The following is a 15,655-nucleotide window of genomic DNA, read 5'->3' as shown; positions in this document are numbered from 1 at the left end:
CATCCCAAACCCACATCCCACCCCATCCCACCGCACCGTTCCATCCCCTCCCGTCCTGCCGCCGGTGCCGCGCCCCCGCCCCGCTCCGCCCCGGGGAGGCGGCGGCAGCCCCGGGCGGAGCGCGGTTCTCTCCCGGCTCCGCTCGGCTCCTCGGCCGGCCCCGCTCGGCCCCGCTCGGCCCCGGCCCCCGCCCCGCGGTGCCTGCGGCGGGGCCAAGCCGCGCCCCGCTCCGCCGCTATAAGAGCGCGGTGCGCCCCGCGAAGCAGGTACCGGCGGGGCCGCTCCGCTCCTCCAGCCTCCGCGGGTCCAGGAGGAGGAGGAGGAGGAGGAGGAGGGAGGAAGGGGGGGGCCGGGCGCTGCTTTCTCCCCCCCCGCGCCTCCCCCGAACCCCGATGCGGCCGGCCTGAGCAGCCGGGACGATGCTGCCGCTGCTGCCGCTGCTGCTGCTGAGCGCGGGGGCTGCCCCGGAGCCCGACTCGGCGCTGGTCACCCCGCTGCGCCTGGACCCCGACATCAACGGGCCCGCTTACTTCAGGGGCGGCCCTGCCGAGCCCCCGCGCGGGGGGCAGGCGGTGGTGATCCAGCTCTCGGCGTTCGGGGAGGATTTCTACCTGCACCTCTCCCCCGACGCCCGCTTCATCGCGCCCGCCTTCGCCGCGCACTACCTGGGGGCGGCCGCCCGCCCGCTGCCCGCGCTCCGCCACTGCTTCTACTCGGGGGATGTCAACGCCGACCGCGAGTCCTTCGCCGCCCTCAGCCTGTGCGGGGGGCTCCGCGGCGCTTTCGGCTACCGGGGAGCCGAGTACCTGATCGGCCCGGTGCCAGGGGGCGCGCCCGGGGGGCTCCACCGCCTGCAGCGCCGCAGCCCCGGCCGCCCCGTCGGGGCCGGAGCGCCCCGGTGCGCCGTGGGCTCCGGGCTCACCCCCGGCGTGCTGCAGGCGCTCGACAAGTACCGGGGGCGTGCGGGGGGCAAAGGCGGCCGCGCCAAGCGCTTCGCCTCGGTCCCGCGCTACGTGGAGACCTTGGTGGTGGCCGACGAGTCGATGGTGAAGTTCCACGGGGATGACCTGCAGCACTACCTGCTCACCCTGATGGCCACGGCCGCCCGCCTCTACAAGCACCCCAGCATCCGTAACCCCATCCAGATCTCCGTGGTCAAGTTCCTCCTGATCGGGCAGGATGACAAGGGGCCCAAAGTCACCAGCAACGCCGCCCTCACCCTGCGCAACTTCTGCGCCTGGCAGAAGAAGTGGAACAAGGTCAGCGACAAGCACCCCGAGTACTGGGACACCGCCATCCTCTTCACCAAGCAGGTGGGTGCAGGGGGGCCCGAGGAGCTGCTCCCCCCGGCACGGAGCGCTGGGCTGAGGTGTTCTGCCACCTGTGTGCATGCTGGGGGAGGTTGTACCTGTGCCTGTCCCTGTTTCCCAGGGAACCTCCACTCTCAGATGCTGGGTGGGGGGGCCAGAGGCATGGGGCAAACAGACTTGGGCCAGCCTTGCTGTCCCCTGGGCAGGTTTTGGCTAGCAGCCTGGAAAAATCCCTGCCATGGGGTGAGTGAGGCCAGGAGGTGTCCACAGGCAGAAACCTGCTGCTCCATCTCCTGCCTCCATGCAGGAGCTTGGCAGCGAGTGCCCTGCGGCCCTGAGTGCGCCCTGAAATGAGAGGTCTGAGCCCAGAAGAGGAGGAGCATGGTCCTGTTCCCCCTCCCCAGCTGGGAAGAGCTCACAGTGCCACCTGCCAAGAAAAAACCTCTCCCTGCTTCCTCTGACTCATGCCTGAGGTTCTCCTGAGAACCTGGACCTCTCCTCAGCACTGGCTGCGCTGCATGGAGCCGGTTCAGGGCTGGAAGTGAAGCACCGGAGATCAGCCAGCACTCCAGCCCTCGAGTGGGGGAGAGCAGAGAGCCACTGCCCCCAGTGCTGTGGGCTGGCTGCATCCCTGGGGTGGGAGAGAGGCTTGGAGCTGCCTCTGGCAGGGCTCCGTGGTGATGTGGCGTGTGGGATGAGCTCTGCATCCTCCCCCCCCCACAATCTGGGTGACACCAAAGCTCCCACAGCCTCTCCCCACTGTTCCTCCCTCCCTGTAGTCCTGTCTCAGTGTGGACATCAGTCCAGTGCCTGCATCCCAAAATCCCTGATGGGATGGGAGGAGGATGAGCCCGGCTTGGAGGGGTCAGTCACGTCTTATCTTGGCTGCAGCAGGCTTTGGCAGAAAAGGCTCCTTGCATTTTCTCCTTCTACTATCCCTGCCCAGATGTTTTTGGATTAGGGACAGGTGAGGAGCTCCCCTCAGCAGCAGGGAGACCATTCCCAAAATATTTTTTCCAGGTCAAGCATTTGTGGTGGGTGGGAAGGATATAGCATCCAGCTCAGTCCAGCTGTCCCTAGCCTGGGCTGGAGCAGGACTGAGCTGTGCAGGACGTGTAGGATTTTGTCCTGTGTGTCCTCCCCACCCCGGGCCAGCTGTAAATCCTCGGGGAGCACAGGCAGGATGGAAGGCCAGGCTGCTGGAGCAGCTGACAGAGGAGGACTCTGCTGACACCTCTGCTGACACCAGGCAGCTCCACCTCTGGTGGAAGCCCCGTGAGGTCACTGGAGCTGCACGTGGGACAGAGCCGGTCCCGGCCATTCAAAAGATGTGGATCACGTCTGGGCTGCATTTTTTACACATTGCTAAACCATCCATTCCTGAAATCCCAAAGCAAGCTCAATGCAAAGGCACACGGTCAGGGAGACATCTGCCTTCCTTGAGTGCATCCATCTGTGGTCCCCTGACATCCCAAAGCTTATCTTCCTGCCAAAAAGCTGTTACATAAGCCCCCGACTTAAATTTCACCTCCAGCCTGGTTGATAGGCAGTTTTCACTGTGATGATGAGCTGCTGACGAATGGGGCTCTCTTTTACTGCTTGGATTTGCTCCCTTCCAACCCTGAATGATGGATTTGCCTTTGGGAAGCTCAGTCCTGATCAGCTGGAGGGTGCAGATTCCCTTCCTGCCTGAGCCACTGCTTGTTGGAGGGTCCTGCAGAGCTTCAGCTGCCCTCCTGGAAATATCCCTGCACACCCTGGCAAGGGGCTTGTCCATCCTTCCCACCCCTCCTGGACCTCACACCGGCTGCACATCTTTGCTTGCTGTAAAACCAAAGGGAAGCTGCATGGAGGAAGATCTGGCTGCAGCCTAGCACCGGTGGGAGTTTGGAAACTGCAGCTCAAGCCTCAGCTTTTTGGAGTTGCTTTGGATGCACACAGGAAGCCTCTGTGGCAGGGAGAGATCTTATGATTCTGAGCAGGTGAATTAATGCTCAAGGATCCCCCTGACTGACCTGTGGAACGTCTTGAGAAGCTCACAAGGGACGATGAGAAGCCTTGGGAGGTGCCATGCAGGAAGGTCAGGCTGTCAGAGTGCTGATGCACTGAGCAGGTTGCCTGCAGTGCCAGCAGAGGGGACACCAGTGACAGAGAGCAAAGGCAGAGCTGGCTCCTTGCACGGTGCTTTCCACCTTAAACCTCTAATTTCTCTCTGCTCCCCTCCTGAGCAGCCTCAACACCGGCAAGGCTGAAGGAGGTGTGCAGGTAGGGGATCAGGACCTGTCATTGAAGCCCAGAGATGCTGCCTGGCACAGCCAGGCTGTCCTGAGGAGGCTGTGGTGAGGGAAAAGCCCCCAGAGAGCTGCTGGTGGTGAATCCCAGCGAGGCTCAGAGCGAGAAGTGGGTCAGTGTGTCAGTGCAGGTGTTGGGCTGGGAGCCAAGGCTCGCTGTGCTGGCGAGGAAAGAACTCTTCAAAGAGCACTGAGAGCTCTTCAGAGAGCCCTGAGCAGGGAGCTGTGGGGCTGGGACATTCCTCCCCACGCCTCATCCTCGCCCCCAAACCCCCAGTGCTGGCCAGAGCATTTTGCATTTTCTCCTTCCATTATCCCTGACCAGATGTTTTTGGATTAGGGACAGGTGAGGAACTCCCCTCAGCAGCAGCGAGACCATTCAAAATCACAGCATGGGCAGGGGCTCCTGGGCAAGCTGCACCCCTGGCTTGGCTCAGGGTGGTGCTGCCACTGGGTCTTGGTGTGTTTGGGGTCTGGGACTCTGCCCCTGGGCTTGCCAGCACCGTTAACCAACCTGTGCCCAGCAGTGGTGGCACTGCCAGGGCAAGGTGGGGCTGCCACCTCTTCCTCTGGGATCAGGGATGCAGCAGGGCCCCAGCTGGGCAGGGAAACTGCAGAGCAAAGCGCTGAGCTCAGTTGTGTGCTGGGGTTTTCCACCACCAGAGCAGACCCAGACGTTTCTTCACGTCACCTCTCTGGAGATGCCGGTCCTGCTGTGGCCCCAGGTCTCCTGTTAAAGCCATCTCAGGCCTGGCTGGGGCTCTCTGAAGTCATCAGGGCTGTGATTTACCCACGGCTGAACCTGCCTGCGCGGGAATGCCTGCAGCTTGGAAACCTTGCTGGAAATATTGGCAGAGCAGCTCCTGTAGGATTCGGAGCAACCCAGGCGCTTTGGCTGGGCGAGTGCTGAGCATGAATCACACTTATTTATAGCATGGGAGCGCCCAGAGAGTCCCTCACTTTTCTTTTCATGTGGAAAACAGCTCCGTGCCCGCTGCATGGCCTCCCGGGCAGCCCAGGGGCAGCACCCAGGGAGGGGAGGATGCTCCAGCCCTCCCAAAGCCAAACCACACCCAGCAGGGCAAGGGAGCACGTGGGACAAGGTTGCTGCCAGGCTGCAGTATTGGTGTGTCTTGAATGGACTTTTTTTAGCACGAGCACCTGAAAAAGGGCAGATCTGCCCATGATGAGACCCTTCCCAGCCTCTCTGCTGGCAACATCTATGTAGGATGTGGCTGTCTTCAATGTAGGGGTGGAAGCCTGGGCTGGTTCCTCCAACACCCCAATTCTATCCTGTCCCACTCCCCCATCCCACCTCATTCCATTCCCATCCCACCCCATCCCATCCTGCCCCTTATCCCATCCCATCCCATCCCATCCCATCCCATCCCATCCCATCCCATCCCATCCCATCCCATCCCATCCCATCCCATCCCATCCCACCCTTTATTCCATCCTGTTCCAACCCCAGCATCCCATTCCTGGGCTTGTTCCTCCTGGGCTGGTTCCTCCTTTGATCAGCTGGGCTTGGTTGCTCCTTGAAGGATGGCTGCAGAGTGTCTTAGAGAGGCAGGAGCACCTTCTTTAGCCTTGGAAACCTCTGGACCTGGTCCAGGGCTTTCTTTTTCCTTGGAAGAAGCCGAGAAATGAGATTGAGAAGTGGCTCAACCCTTCAGGACACGTGTGTTCCCATCCCACCTGGGTCTAGTCCTTGAGCTCACGCTTAAGACCAAGTGAACCAAACTGGCTCATCTGTGACAAAAGCAGCTCCACCCTGGCTGGAGGAGCTGTTTGGGTAGGAAAAGCTGTTGCTGAAGGCAGGGCAGGATGCAACACACATCCCTGGTGCTGGGGTTAAGTGCAAACACAGGGTTGCAGCCTGGGCTGGGTCAGGACTGAGGTGTGCTTTCCACCTCTTTGGGCTTTCTTCCCATCAGGAGCTCCCCGTGGTGGCCAGGGATGAGGTGGGAAAGGAGAACAGTGACACCTGTGCTGTCCCCTGTGCTAACCCCTTCCCTGTGTGCCTGGCAGGACCTGTGCGGTGCCACCACCTGTGACACGCTGGGCATGGCAGACGTGGGCACCATGTGTGACCCCAAGCGCAGCTGCTCCGTCATCGAGGACGACGGGCTGCCCTCGGCCTTCACCACCGCCCACGAGCTGGGTAAGGCTCCCGCCCTCCTCTTCCTCTCAGCAGCACTCCCAGCGTTCAGACTGCCCTGGTTTTGGCCTCTGGGAGATGAGACAACAGGTGGTACCTGGTGAGGCAGAGTAGAAATTTTTCTAGAGTAGAAATCTATTTTGATTGAAGTAGAATGTACATCTTTAAGTATGTAGCTTCTGACTGCAAAAGCTTAGGCTCAAAGAAACTGCTTCAGTGAAAGACAGATAAAAGGGAAAGAGATAGAGAGGGACAGAGAGGGACAGAGACTGCTGTGAAGCAAGTCAACTTGACCGAGAAATTCTTCCTGATAAAGAAGAACTAGCAGCAAATGTCATGCAAAATTCGTAAAAATGAATATGCATGAATTTCAGTTATTGTGAAATTGTATGCATATGTATTCGAGAAGGAGATTAAAAGAGACCTGAAGTTCCCAGAGGTACCCATGTCATTTTAAGAAAACGATTCCCACATGCGTCCAGTGCTGTAATAAACACACCAGCTTTACAACTTTCACAAAAGTTGTGGAGTTTTGTTTATCTCCACAAAACACTGGTGATAGGGAAACTCTGCCTTTCCCCCTGAGCCAGATGGGAGAGGGCTGCTGAGGGAGCTGGAGGAGCTTTGCTCTCATGGTTGCTCCCACAGCTGGGTTTCCAGGATTCAGGAGCCTGAAATAACAGGCGGAGGGCACACCTACCTCTGTGCAGCTGCTGAAGTCACCTGTCACCTTCTCTTCACAACTTCCCTTGCCCTTCCTTTCCCCCGTGCTTTCCACGTGCATGAGGCATCTGGGAGAGGGCTGGAATGTTTGCTGGCTCTTCTGGGCTGTCCACAGCTGTAATCCTTGTGGGTCTGCCCCACTCCACGTCTCAGTCTCTGCTGAAAGAAGCTGGGGGGCTTCCTGCTCTCGTGCTGTGCTGGGTTATTCATGCTGCCTCCCTTATCCCACCCCCAGGGCACGTGTTCAACATGCCCCACGACAATGTGAAGGCCTGTGAGGAGGTCTTTGGCAGGCTGAAGACCAACCACATGATGTCCCCCACCCTCATCCAGATCGACCGTGCCAACCCCTGGTCAGCCTGCAGCGCTGCCATCATCACTGACTTCCTGGACAGTGGCCATGGTGAGCCCTGCTGTGTCCCTCACCCCCTGCCCGTGTCCCTGTCCCCTGGGAACAGGGTCCAGCCCTGCAGGTCCTTACTGGGAAAAGATGGTTGGCTGTAGAGCTCTTCCTCTTTTGACTCTGCAAACAAATTCAGAAGGAAATGGGAGGTTGGCAGCATTTCTGTAGTGTCCAGACCTCCTGGGTGTCCCCAGCAGTGACATCTGCACTCAGGCTGCTGGCAGAGCTCTAAGGAATCACCAGGGGATGGAATCATCTGTGTCTGGGATACAGCCAAGGTTGAGGGCATCCCTGGGCTAGCTTTGGCCCAATCTCTCCCTCATCTCCCTGCAGCAGTGCCTTCCCTCCCCACCCTGGTCCCTACAGCCCCCAGGAGCTGACAGACCCTCTCCCACTCCTGCAGGGGACTGTCTGCTGGACCAGCCTGCCAAACCCATCCCTCTGCCCGAGGACCTGCCGGGCACCAGCTACAGCCTGAACCAGCAGTGCGAGCTGGCCTTCGGCGTGGGCTCCAAGCCCTGCCCCTACATGCAGTACTGTGCCAAGCTGTGGTGCACGGGCAAGGCCCGCGGGCAGATCGTGTGCCAGACCCGGCACTTCCCCTGGGCCGACGGCACCGCCTGCGGCGACGGGCGCTTCTGCCTCAAGGGAGCCTGCGTGGAGAGGCACAATGTCAGCAAGTACAGGGTGAGTGACTGTTCTGGGAACGCAAAAACAGGTCACTCAATGAGTGTGGGATGAGTGCCTCTGCTGGGAACACAAAAACACCCCCAAAACAGGTCACTCGGTGAGTACAGGGTGAGTGCCTGTGCTGGGAGACACTAAACAGGTCACTCAGTGAGTACAGGGTGAGTGACAATGCTAGGAACCTGAAACACCCCAAAAACAGGTCACTCAGTGAGTGCAGGTTGAGTGCCAATGCTGGGAACCCAGAACAGGTCACTCAGTGAGTACAGGGTGAGTGCCTCTGCTGGGAATGCAAAAACAGGTCACTCAATGAGTGCGGGATGAGTGCCTCTGCTGGGAACCCCCAAACACCCCACTCAGTGAGTACAGGATGGGTCCCTGTGCTGGGAACCCCCAAACACCCCACTCAGTGAGTACAGGATGTGTCCCTGTGCTGGGAACCCCCAAACACTCCACTCAGCAAGTACAGGGTGAGTGCCTGTGCTGGGAGACACAAAAACACCCCACAGGGTCACTCAGTGAGTACAGGGTGAGTGCCTCTGCTGGGAGCCCCCAAATTCCCCACTCAGCAAGTACAGGGTACACATTGCACTTGGGGCTATAGTCTGGTTGAGGTGTTAGGGCATAGGTTGGACTCGATGATCTTAGAGATCTCTTCCAACCTCATTATTCGGTGATTCTGTTTGTGGGCAGTTGAAGGTTTTCCTTGAGAAGAGATGGCTCCAGGTGTGGGGATGATGGGTGTGCAGTGGTTGGAGGTTTTCCTTGTGAAGGGATGGTGGGTGATGGATGTGAAGGAATGAAGGACGATGGGTGTGCAGGGGTTGGAGGTTTTCCTTGTGTACGGATGACTCCAAGTGTGGAGGTGATGGGGTGATGGGTGTGCAGCAATTGGAGGTTTCCCTTGTGTAGGGATGGCTCCAAGTGTGGAGATGATGGGTGTGCAGTGGTTGGAGGCTTTCCTTGAGAATAGAATGGCTCCAAGTGTGGAGGTGATGGGGTGATGGGTGTGCAGCAGTTGGAGGTTTCCCTTGTGTAGGGATGGCTCCAAGTGTGGAGGTGATGGGGTGATGGGTGTGCAGCAGTTGGAGGTTTCCCTTGTGTAGGGATGGTTCTAAGTGTGGGGATGATGGGTGTGCAGCGGTTGTAGGTTTCCCTTGAGAAGGAATGGCGGTGATGGAGTGAAGGAATGAGGATGCTGGGTGTGCAGCCCCTCAGGCTGTCCCTCCCTGCAGGTGGACGGCGGCTGGGCCAGGTGGGCGCCGTACGGGCCGTGCTCCCGCAGCTGTGGTGGCGGGGTGCAGCTGGCCAGGCGCGAGTGCAGCGACCCCGTGCCGGCCAACGGGGGCTCCTACTGTGAGGGCATCCGCGTCAAGTACCGCTCCTGCAACCTGGAGCCCTGCGCTGCTGCCGGTAAGGCCTGGGGCTCAGCTGTAACCACCCCAGAAAACCAAAGCTGGAGGTGCAGGCTGGCGCCCAACACCAACTCTCTGTTGTTTTCAGTACCAGGGAAGAGCTTCCGTGAGGAGCAGTGCGAGGCTTTCAATGGCTACAGCCACAGCACGAACCGCCTGACTGCCTCTGTCTCCTGGGTTCCAAAATACTCTGGTGTCTCACCCCGGGACAAGTGCAAGCTCATCTGCAGGGCCAACGGCACCGGCTACTTCTATGTGCTGGCACCCAAGGTTGGTGAGAGACCCCCAGGGTCAGTGCCTGGACTGTGGGATGGCTCCAGTGCCCCTGGAGATGAATTGACTTTCCTTGTCTGGTGGGTGGATGGTGTTAGGTGAGGTGCCACCAGTGTGGTATGAATCGGCTTGGCACTGGAGCTGGTCCATGGAGAGTCTTCCTCTGGAAGATGACATTTTTACCTCTTGTAAAGGTGCCTCTGGCGTATTCCTGTGGTCCTGGGATAGAGGATGATAGTTTGGGTACTGGGGATGCAATGGCAGAGTGGACATCCAGACACAGGACTGAGTGGGATGGTGTTGGCAGTGTCCCCTGTGCAGCTTGTTCCCTGCAATGGAAAGGGCAGGAAATTCTGTGGATGGGAGAAAAGGGATGTAGTCCCATCTATCTCTTCTCAGAGACCCCAAAATCCTGCCTGCAAAGCAGAACATGAGCAAAGAGTGACATGGTGCCTGCTGGCATCTCCTCAGGACCTGTCAGATGGATTGGGGTGGGATGGGCACAGCTGGGAGGCCTTGGGCGGGGGTGTGAGAGGGTAATGCAGCAGCTTGTTTTTCTCACCTGGTTTAGGTTGTGGATGGCACCCCTTGCTCCCCAGACTCCACCTCGGTCTGTGTCCAGGGCAAATGCATCAAGGCAGGCTGTGATGGGAAATTGGGCTCCAAGAAGAAGTTTGACAAATGCAGCGTCTGCGGAGGAGACAACAAGAGCTGCAAGAAGGTCTCAGGCTTGTTCACCAAACCCATGTGAGTGTTCAGTTATCACGTGTGCTTCCCCAACTCCCAGCTCTCTGTTTTGGTGTGGGGGATGCAGGATTGTGGAGATGGGATAAATGATGGGATAAATCCATCCTGAGCCAGATCTGCTGGTGCTCGTGCACATCACTGCACAGACACCTGGCCTGGCTCTGAAGGAGCAGCACAACGCATTTAATGTCCTGCTGACTTCTGCTGATGGAGTGCTGTTGAGCCAGAGGGCCTGAAGCATCTTCCTGTAAGTGGGTGACACCAGCCTAGACAAAACTCAATGCAGCAAGGAAATTCAAACTGATCCTCACAGGAAGAAGACAAAAGTAGGGGTGGGAGGATATCAGGGCTGAAGTAATTCCCCGTGTCACAGATAGAAGATGATTGACATTTCCCAAATGTTTTCTCTTCAGAGACATTTTGGGTAATTGAATCATTACTAACACTTTTATCTTTACATGGTGGTTTCTCTCCCTGGCAAGCAGTTTTCACAATAGAAGATTTCTATCTATATCATATTTGGAATAACATTGATTTGCATAGCGATTTCTTTTTTCTGCATCTTGGGCAAAGGTTTGGCGCTTTCTCACTTTTTGCTGGTTCTGGACAGTTTTTCTTTCATGTGTTCATATCTTTTTCACCTGAAGTGTGGTCTGTGCATTGTTTTCTGTGCCTGGTGTCCTGCCCCAAAGTCTCCCCCCTGCCCCAGCCTGCAGAGCAGGCTTTGCCCCTGAGCAAGGCAGTCCTATGTGGATAGCTCAATCCCTCTTGGAGACAGTGTGTCCAAATACCCAGGCCACTCGTAGCCGTGGGTACCTTAAGCAGCCTAAGTGGATTTCAGCTCTTTAGTGACTATCAGCTCTCTTATGATTTCAGCTCTTTGCTTGCTAAGGCACCAGAGGGCTAGGGGAAGAAGCAGATGAGAGAGAGAAGGAGAGGTCCTGATGGTTCCACAGTGATGGGTTTATTGAGGGGTCTGTGGAGGGTTCCAGCTACGGCTTTTCTTCTCCCGAATGGGCTAAACCAGCCCCTTTTCATAGGGTACAGAGGGATCTAAACTTGTCCAGTAGTAGGGGTTAGGGGAAAGTGACCTATGGGGTTACAGAGATAAGCTAGGGTCCGAGCAGCAGAAGACAGGAGCTTATTTTGCTGTCTCATCATGACTCAGCAATTCCTGCTGTTAAGTCTCAGCCCTCCACTGGGTCTTAGCCAATTCTGCTACACTGCCCTGCCTGCTCTTCCCTTTCAGGCACGGCTACAACTTCGTGGTGGTGATCCCCGCGGGTGCCTCCAACATCGACATCCGCCAGCGGGGCTACAAAGGCCTCGTCAGCGACGACAACTACCTGGCGCTGAAGAACGCGCAGGGCAAGTACCTGCTCAACGGCCACTTCATCGTCTCGGCCGTCGAGAGGGACCTCATGGTCAAGGGCAGCGTCCTGCGCTACAGCGGCACCGGCACCGCCGTCGAGAGCCTCCAGGCCTTCAAACCCATCCAGGAACCCCTGACTCTGGAGGTGCTCTCTGTGGGAAAGATGACCCCTCCCCGCGTGCGCTACTCCTTCTACCTCCCCAAGGAGAGCAAGGAGGATAAATCCTCCTACAAGAAGGAGGGCAAGACCCCGCCGGACCTCAACAACAGCGTGCTCAGCCTGTCCAACCGCCTGGACGGCGGGAGGCCGAGCTACAAGCGGCCCTCGTACAAGTGGGCGGTGGGTGGCTGGGAGGCGTGCTCTGTCACGTGCGGCGATGGCTTGCAGAAGCGCTCCGTGGCTTGCCGCGACTCCTACGGCCAGCCGGCCGCCGAGTGCGACGCCGCGCAGCGCCCCGCCGACGTCCGGCTCTGCGGCGAGCCCTGCCCGGCCTGGGAAGCTGGACCTTGGTCTTCCTGCTCCAAGAGCTGTGGTCGGGGTTTCAAGAGACGGGCGTTGAAGTGCGTGGTGCCCACTGGGCGCCTGCTGCCCCGGGAGAGTTGCAATTTTCGGAGGAAGCCGCAGGAGCTGGATTTCTGCACCTTGAGGCCGTGCTGAGCAGGTCAAGGGGTGCCTGCGAGGAAGGGCGTGTGCCAGAGGTTGGGAGTGGGGGAGATGTCCATAGCACATAGCAAAAGGGGGAAAAATAAGAAAAAAAACCTGGGAATAAAAAGGGACCTGGGTGTGGGGACAGCCCCGCGCACCTGGGAGAGAGGGCTTTTACCAACCAGGTCGCTTGGAGACAGAGCGGGAATGAACATCTACCTCGAAGCCACTGGACGACACGGAAACCACCGGTGGAGGCTGGGAACTGGGGGGACAGATGGAAGCGAGGAGGATCATCCCTGCCTGTGATGGATCTGCAGTACAAGCAGGGAGATGCCCCTAAATTGCACAGATGAAGCCTCCCCCCACCTTCCCAGGACCAACCCTACCTCCCTTCTCCCTGGACTCCCCCAACACTCATGCTAAATGGGACCAAAAGGATTTACCAATGCAACGACCACCGGTGCGATGAGGCACTGGGACTGACGCCTCCAGGGCTTGCTGGTGGGGACTTTGTTGTCCCAGCAGCATCCCTGGGCCAGGCTGGAAGGTGGTGGCTTTATTTTCATTCTCTCCTCGTGTTTATGACCTGACCAGTGTAAATTTTATGGTGCTTAACTCTGTATTTTTTTAACCTCCTTCCTCCCCTCCTGATGGGTGTAAACCTTGCATAGCAGGGCTGGTGTTATTCCCAGGGGATCTCACCAGCCTGAGGTTTCCTATGGTGCTTTGGGATGGGGCTGTGTGAACATCTGGATGCTTCTTTACACCCTGGTCCACCTGAAGCTTTTCAGGGCTAAAAGGGATCGCAGTGGACCTGAGGTTTGAGCTGTCATTCCAAAAAAGCAGCAAGCAGCTGTGCTGTAGTTCCACAGGGTCAGACACAGCCCCCCCAGCCACTGAGACTTTGCTTTGCTCTGGAAATGGTGCTCAATGGGACCAGTATGTCATGCCCAGACATCCCATAGCCTCCAGCCTTTAACCAGGCTGGGATACTTTTTCCTCTGTGTAAAGCCTGCCTGAGATATCCTGAGCTCTATCAGAGCTGGGGTCACTTCCCTGGCATCCCTAAGGAGCTGAGGGAGAGGGAGATCAATCTGGGTCTTTGGCTTTCCTGAGGAAAAAGGGGCTCAGTGGGGTTCAGGCATGCAGGGAATGAGGGACTGTCAACCCTCTTGCTGCTGCAAAGCATCTACAACCATTTCCCCCCTCCAGTTATTCTGGGCTTGTTCTGTGCCTCTGGGGTTATTCTGCACCTCTGACGGTTTTGTAGCATCATGCCTGTTGTGTCAGAGGCTGTTTTACCTCTCCCAAACCCCATTCATCATTGAGGTCTCTTGCTCAGATCAAATCATCAAGGCACCATTGCATTTTTTGCTTTGTCACTGATGCAGGTGCCTCTTAATCAACGAGCTGTGACTGTGAGCAAGCCAAAGCTTCTGGGTCAAGCTGTGCAGTCACTGGGATCAGCAGAGAGGTATTTTAGGGGGTCAGACACAGATTTTGGGTAGGCAGAAGATGCCATCTCAGCAAATAAAGGCTTGGAGCCTGCCATGCTTGTTGGAGGTCCAACAAGGAAACTCCTCTGCCCCTTGGGTGGCTCCAGAAGGTCTTCAGCTGTGGGCAAGGTGAGAATGACCAGAAATGGGACAGGTGGCACGAGAGTTCCCTTCTTAGGCCTTTGCAGCTGCTCACAAACTCCTTGTGACAGTATTTGTGGGCTCAGCCTCCCTGGGGATCCTCCTAGAGGATCCATCTGATGCCTCTTTCAACACAATCATGTTTTAGGTCTCCACGCTGCTCCACAGAGCCAGGAGCAGATGTTGTGGTTGCTCTGCACAGCAGGGAACGGGAGTTAATGTTCTTAGGAAATCCCTTCCAGGTCTCCATTCCCATGAACATACCACCCATTTTCTGGGGGTTTTCCTGCATATCTGAGCCCGCTGCGCTTCCCTCTGGGGACAGAGCTCCGAGGAGCTGCCCTTTGGTGTCCTGCCATGCCACAGCTGCTTTCTAAGCCACCGAGAAATTGTCAGCCTGGTTGCTGAGGAGGGGAGGGATTGCCCGTGTGAGGTTCTTCTGCTGAGGGTGCAGCAGGAGGACGGAGATGCCGACGGTTCTGGCTGCTTTGTGTATACCATGTATACTGAACATCGATCTCTGCTGTTTGTGCGTCAGTAGCAAACCTGAAATAAATCTGTATTTAAAGTTACCCCCGGGGGGACACGCTCCTGCAAGGGTTGTTTTGTTGGTGGCTGTGGGGTGTTCTTTGTGTTATTGTGAGCCTGAGCCCTTTAGAGTGTCAGCTCATCACCTAAAGAACAAAACTGGCGCCTTTTTGGGCTTTCCTAAAAACAGAGACAAAATTAAGGGAACAAAAAGCAGTTATATTTATTGGATGGTCTGCAGGTACATTTCAGGCAGAAAAAACCCACCCAAAAATGGACAATGGGTCACGGGTTTCACACTTTTATAAGTTTGGTCCATTTGCATTTTGGGGGTGAATCTGCCAATTCCAGCTTCAGCTGATGAAGTCATTGACCCCAAGTTTGCTTCCCCAACTCCCTTTTGTTTCCATCTCTGGGCCCTGAGGCTGTGAGGTGTCCTTGATTGCCAGGCCTGGAGGGGAATTGTTGTGTCTGCCCAGAATGGGGAAGCAGCAGCTCCCACTGTGTGTGGAGTTTGGAGTTGTACACTAAAGAACTGCAGGGTTACAAATAGATGGAAAATACAGAAGCTTTATTTATAGACTGAAGAACTGCAGGATTACAATTTCATAATTGTTCCTTTCCCTTCTGCTTCTTTCTCACACCTACCCTGCCACCTTTATGGGGGAATTGTGTCATTGCTGAGGCTTTGTGGGCTTTGCTTTCCAAAAGGAATGGGATGCAGAGCATCTAACCCAACAGCCAAATCTTTAAGCATCATTTTCCATCTCATGCAGCCCTGAAACATATGAAAAATAGAAAAGCTAAAATCCTAAGGCATCAAAGCCAACACCTTTATAACCCCAACAGGTTCATTCTAATTTGGTTCTCATTTGGGCTTTATAAGCCCAACAGGTTTATTCTGATTTGGTTCTGCTACAGGATTGGTTTAAAAAGGAAACCCAACCTGAAGGAGCCCTGGTGAATCAGTTCCTGTGAGCCCCAGGGGAACTGGGGATGCTCACTGAAGGAGGCTGGTTTTCCTTAGGCTTGAATCAGGATGTTCTTTTGTCAGGCTGACAGGGATATAGAGTTAGAATGATTGATGTAAACTGGAACAGCACTCACATCCTGAACAGCCCTGTCTGTGTGCTCCTCCTAAAACTCTCAGCACACCCTCCCTGAGTCAGAGCCCTCTCTCTGCCTGTTGTGCTGGGGCCAATGCTGAGATAAAGCCTTTCCTGCTCCTGGGCTGTGTCAGCTCAGGGATGCCTGATGTCACCCCCCAGCTCTCAGCAGTTTGCCTGGGATTTTATTTTCCCCCAGCAAACGCAATTTATTCCCCCATTATGTTGTAACGATTTGGCAAATTTCATGTGCTTTATTGGGGGAAAGCTCAGTTTGCTTTCTATCATCAGAGAATCCCAGAACTGTCGGTGTTGGAAGGGACCATGGAGATCATCTCCTTCCATCCCCTTCT

The 15,655-nt window shown here is 56.4% G+C and overlaps 1 protein-coding gene across 1 annotated transcript; it reads left to right on the top strand.

Moving 5' to 3' along the window:
* The first annotated feature begins 282 nt into the window (after positions 1–282).
* Positions 283–14,240, top strand: ADAMTS15 (ADAM metallopeptidase with thrombospondin type 1 motif 15). Its single transcript, XM_063178334.1, has 8 exons — positions 283–1,313; positions 5,633–5,765; positions 6,721–6,888; positions 7,292–7,575; positions 8,811–8,988; positions 9,079–9,260; positions 9,835–10,010; positions 11,260–14,240. The coding sequence occupies exons 1-8, from the start codon at positions 420–422 to the stop codon at positions 12,038–12,040; spliced, it is 2,796 nt and encodes a 931-aa protein (XP_063034404.1). The 5' UTR covers positions 283–419; the 3' UTR covers positions 12,041–14,240.
* Positions 14,241–15,655: the final 1,415 nt, after the last annotated feature.

The sequence above is a fragment of the Melospiza melodia genome, chromosome 29 (genome assembly GCF_035770615.1).
Source record: "Melospiza melodia melodia isolate bMelMel2 chromosome 29, bMelMel2.pri, whole genome shotgun sequence".
In the NCBI taxonomy this organism is placed as follows: Eukaryota; Metazoa; Chordata; class Aves; order Passeriformes; family Passerellidae; genus Melospiza; species Melospiza melodia.
This window is presented reverse-complemented; position numbering and strand designations above follow the sequence as displayed.

Coding starts and splice junctions, on each gene's coding strand:
- ADAMTS15 (XM_063178334.1), top strand. CDS start 420: ATGCTGCCGCTGCTGCCGCTGCTGCTGCTGAGCGCGGGGGCTGCCCCG. Junction 5,766..6,720: donor CACCACCGCCCACGAGCTGG/GTAAGGCTCCCG, acceptor TCCCACCCCCAG/GGCACGTGTTCAACATGCCC. Junction 7,576..8,810: donor ACAATGTCAGCAAGTACAGG/GTGAGTGACTGT, acceptor CCCTCCCTGCAG/GTGGACGGCGGCTGGGCCAG.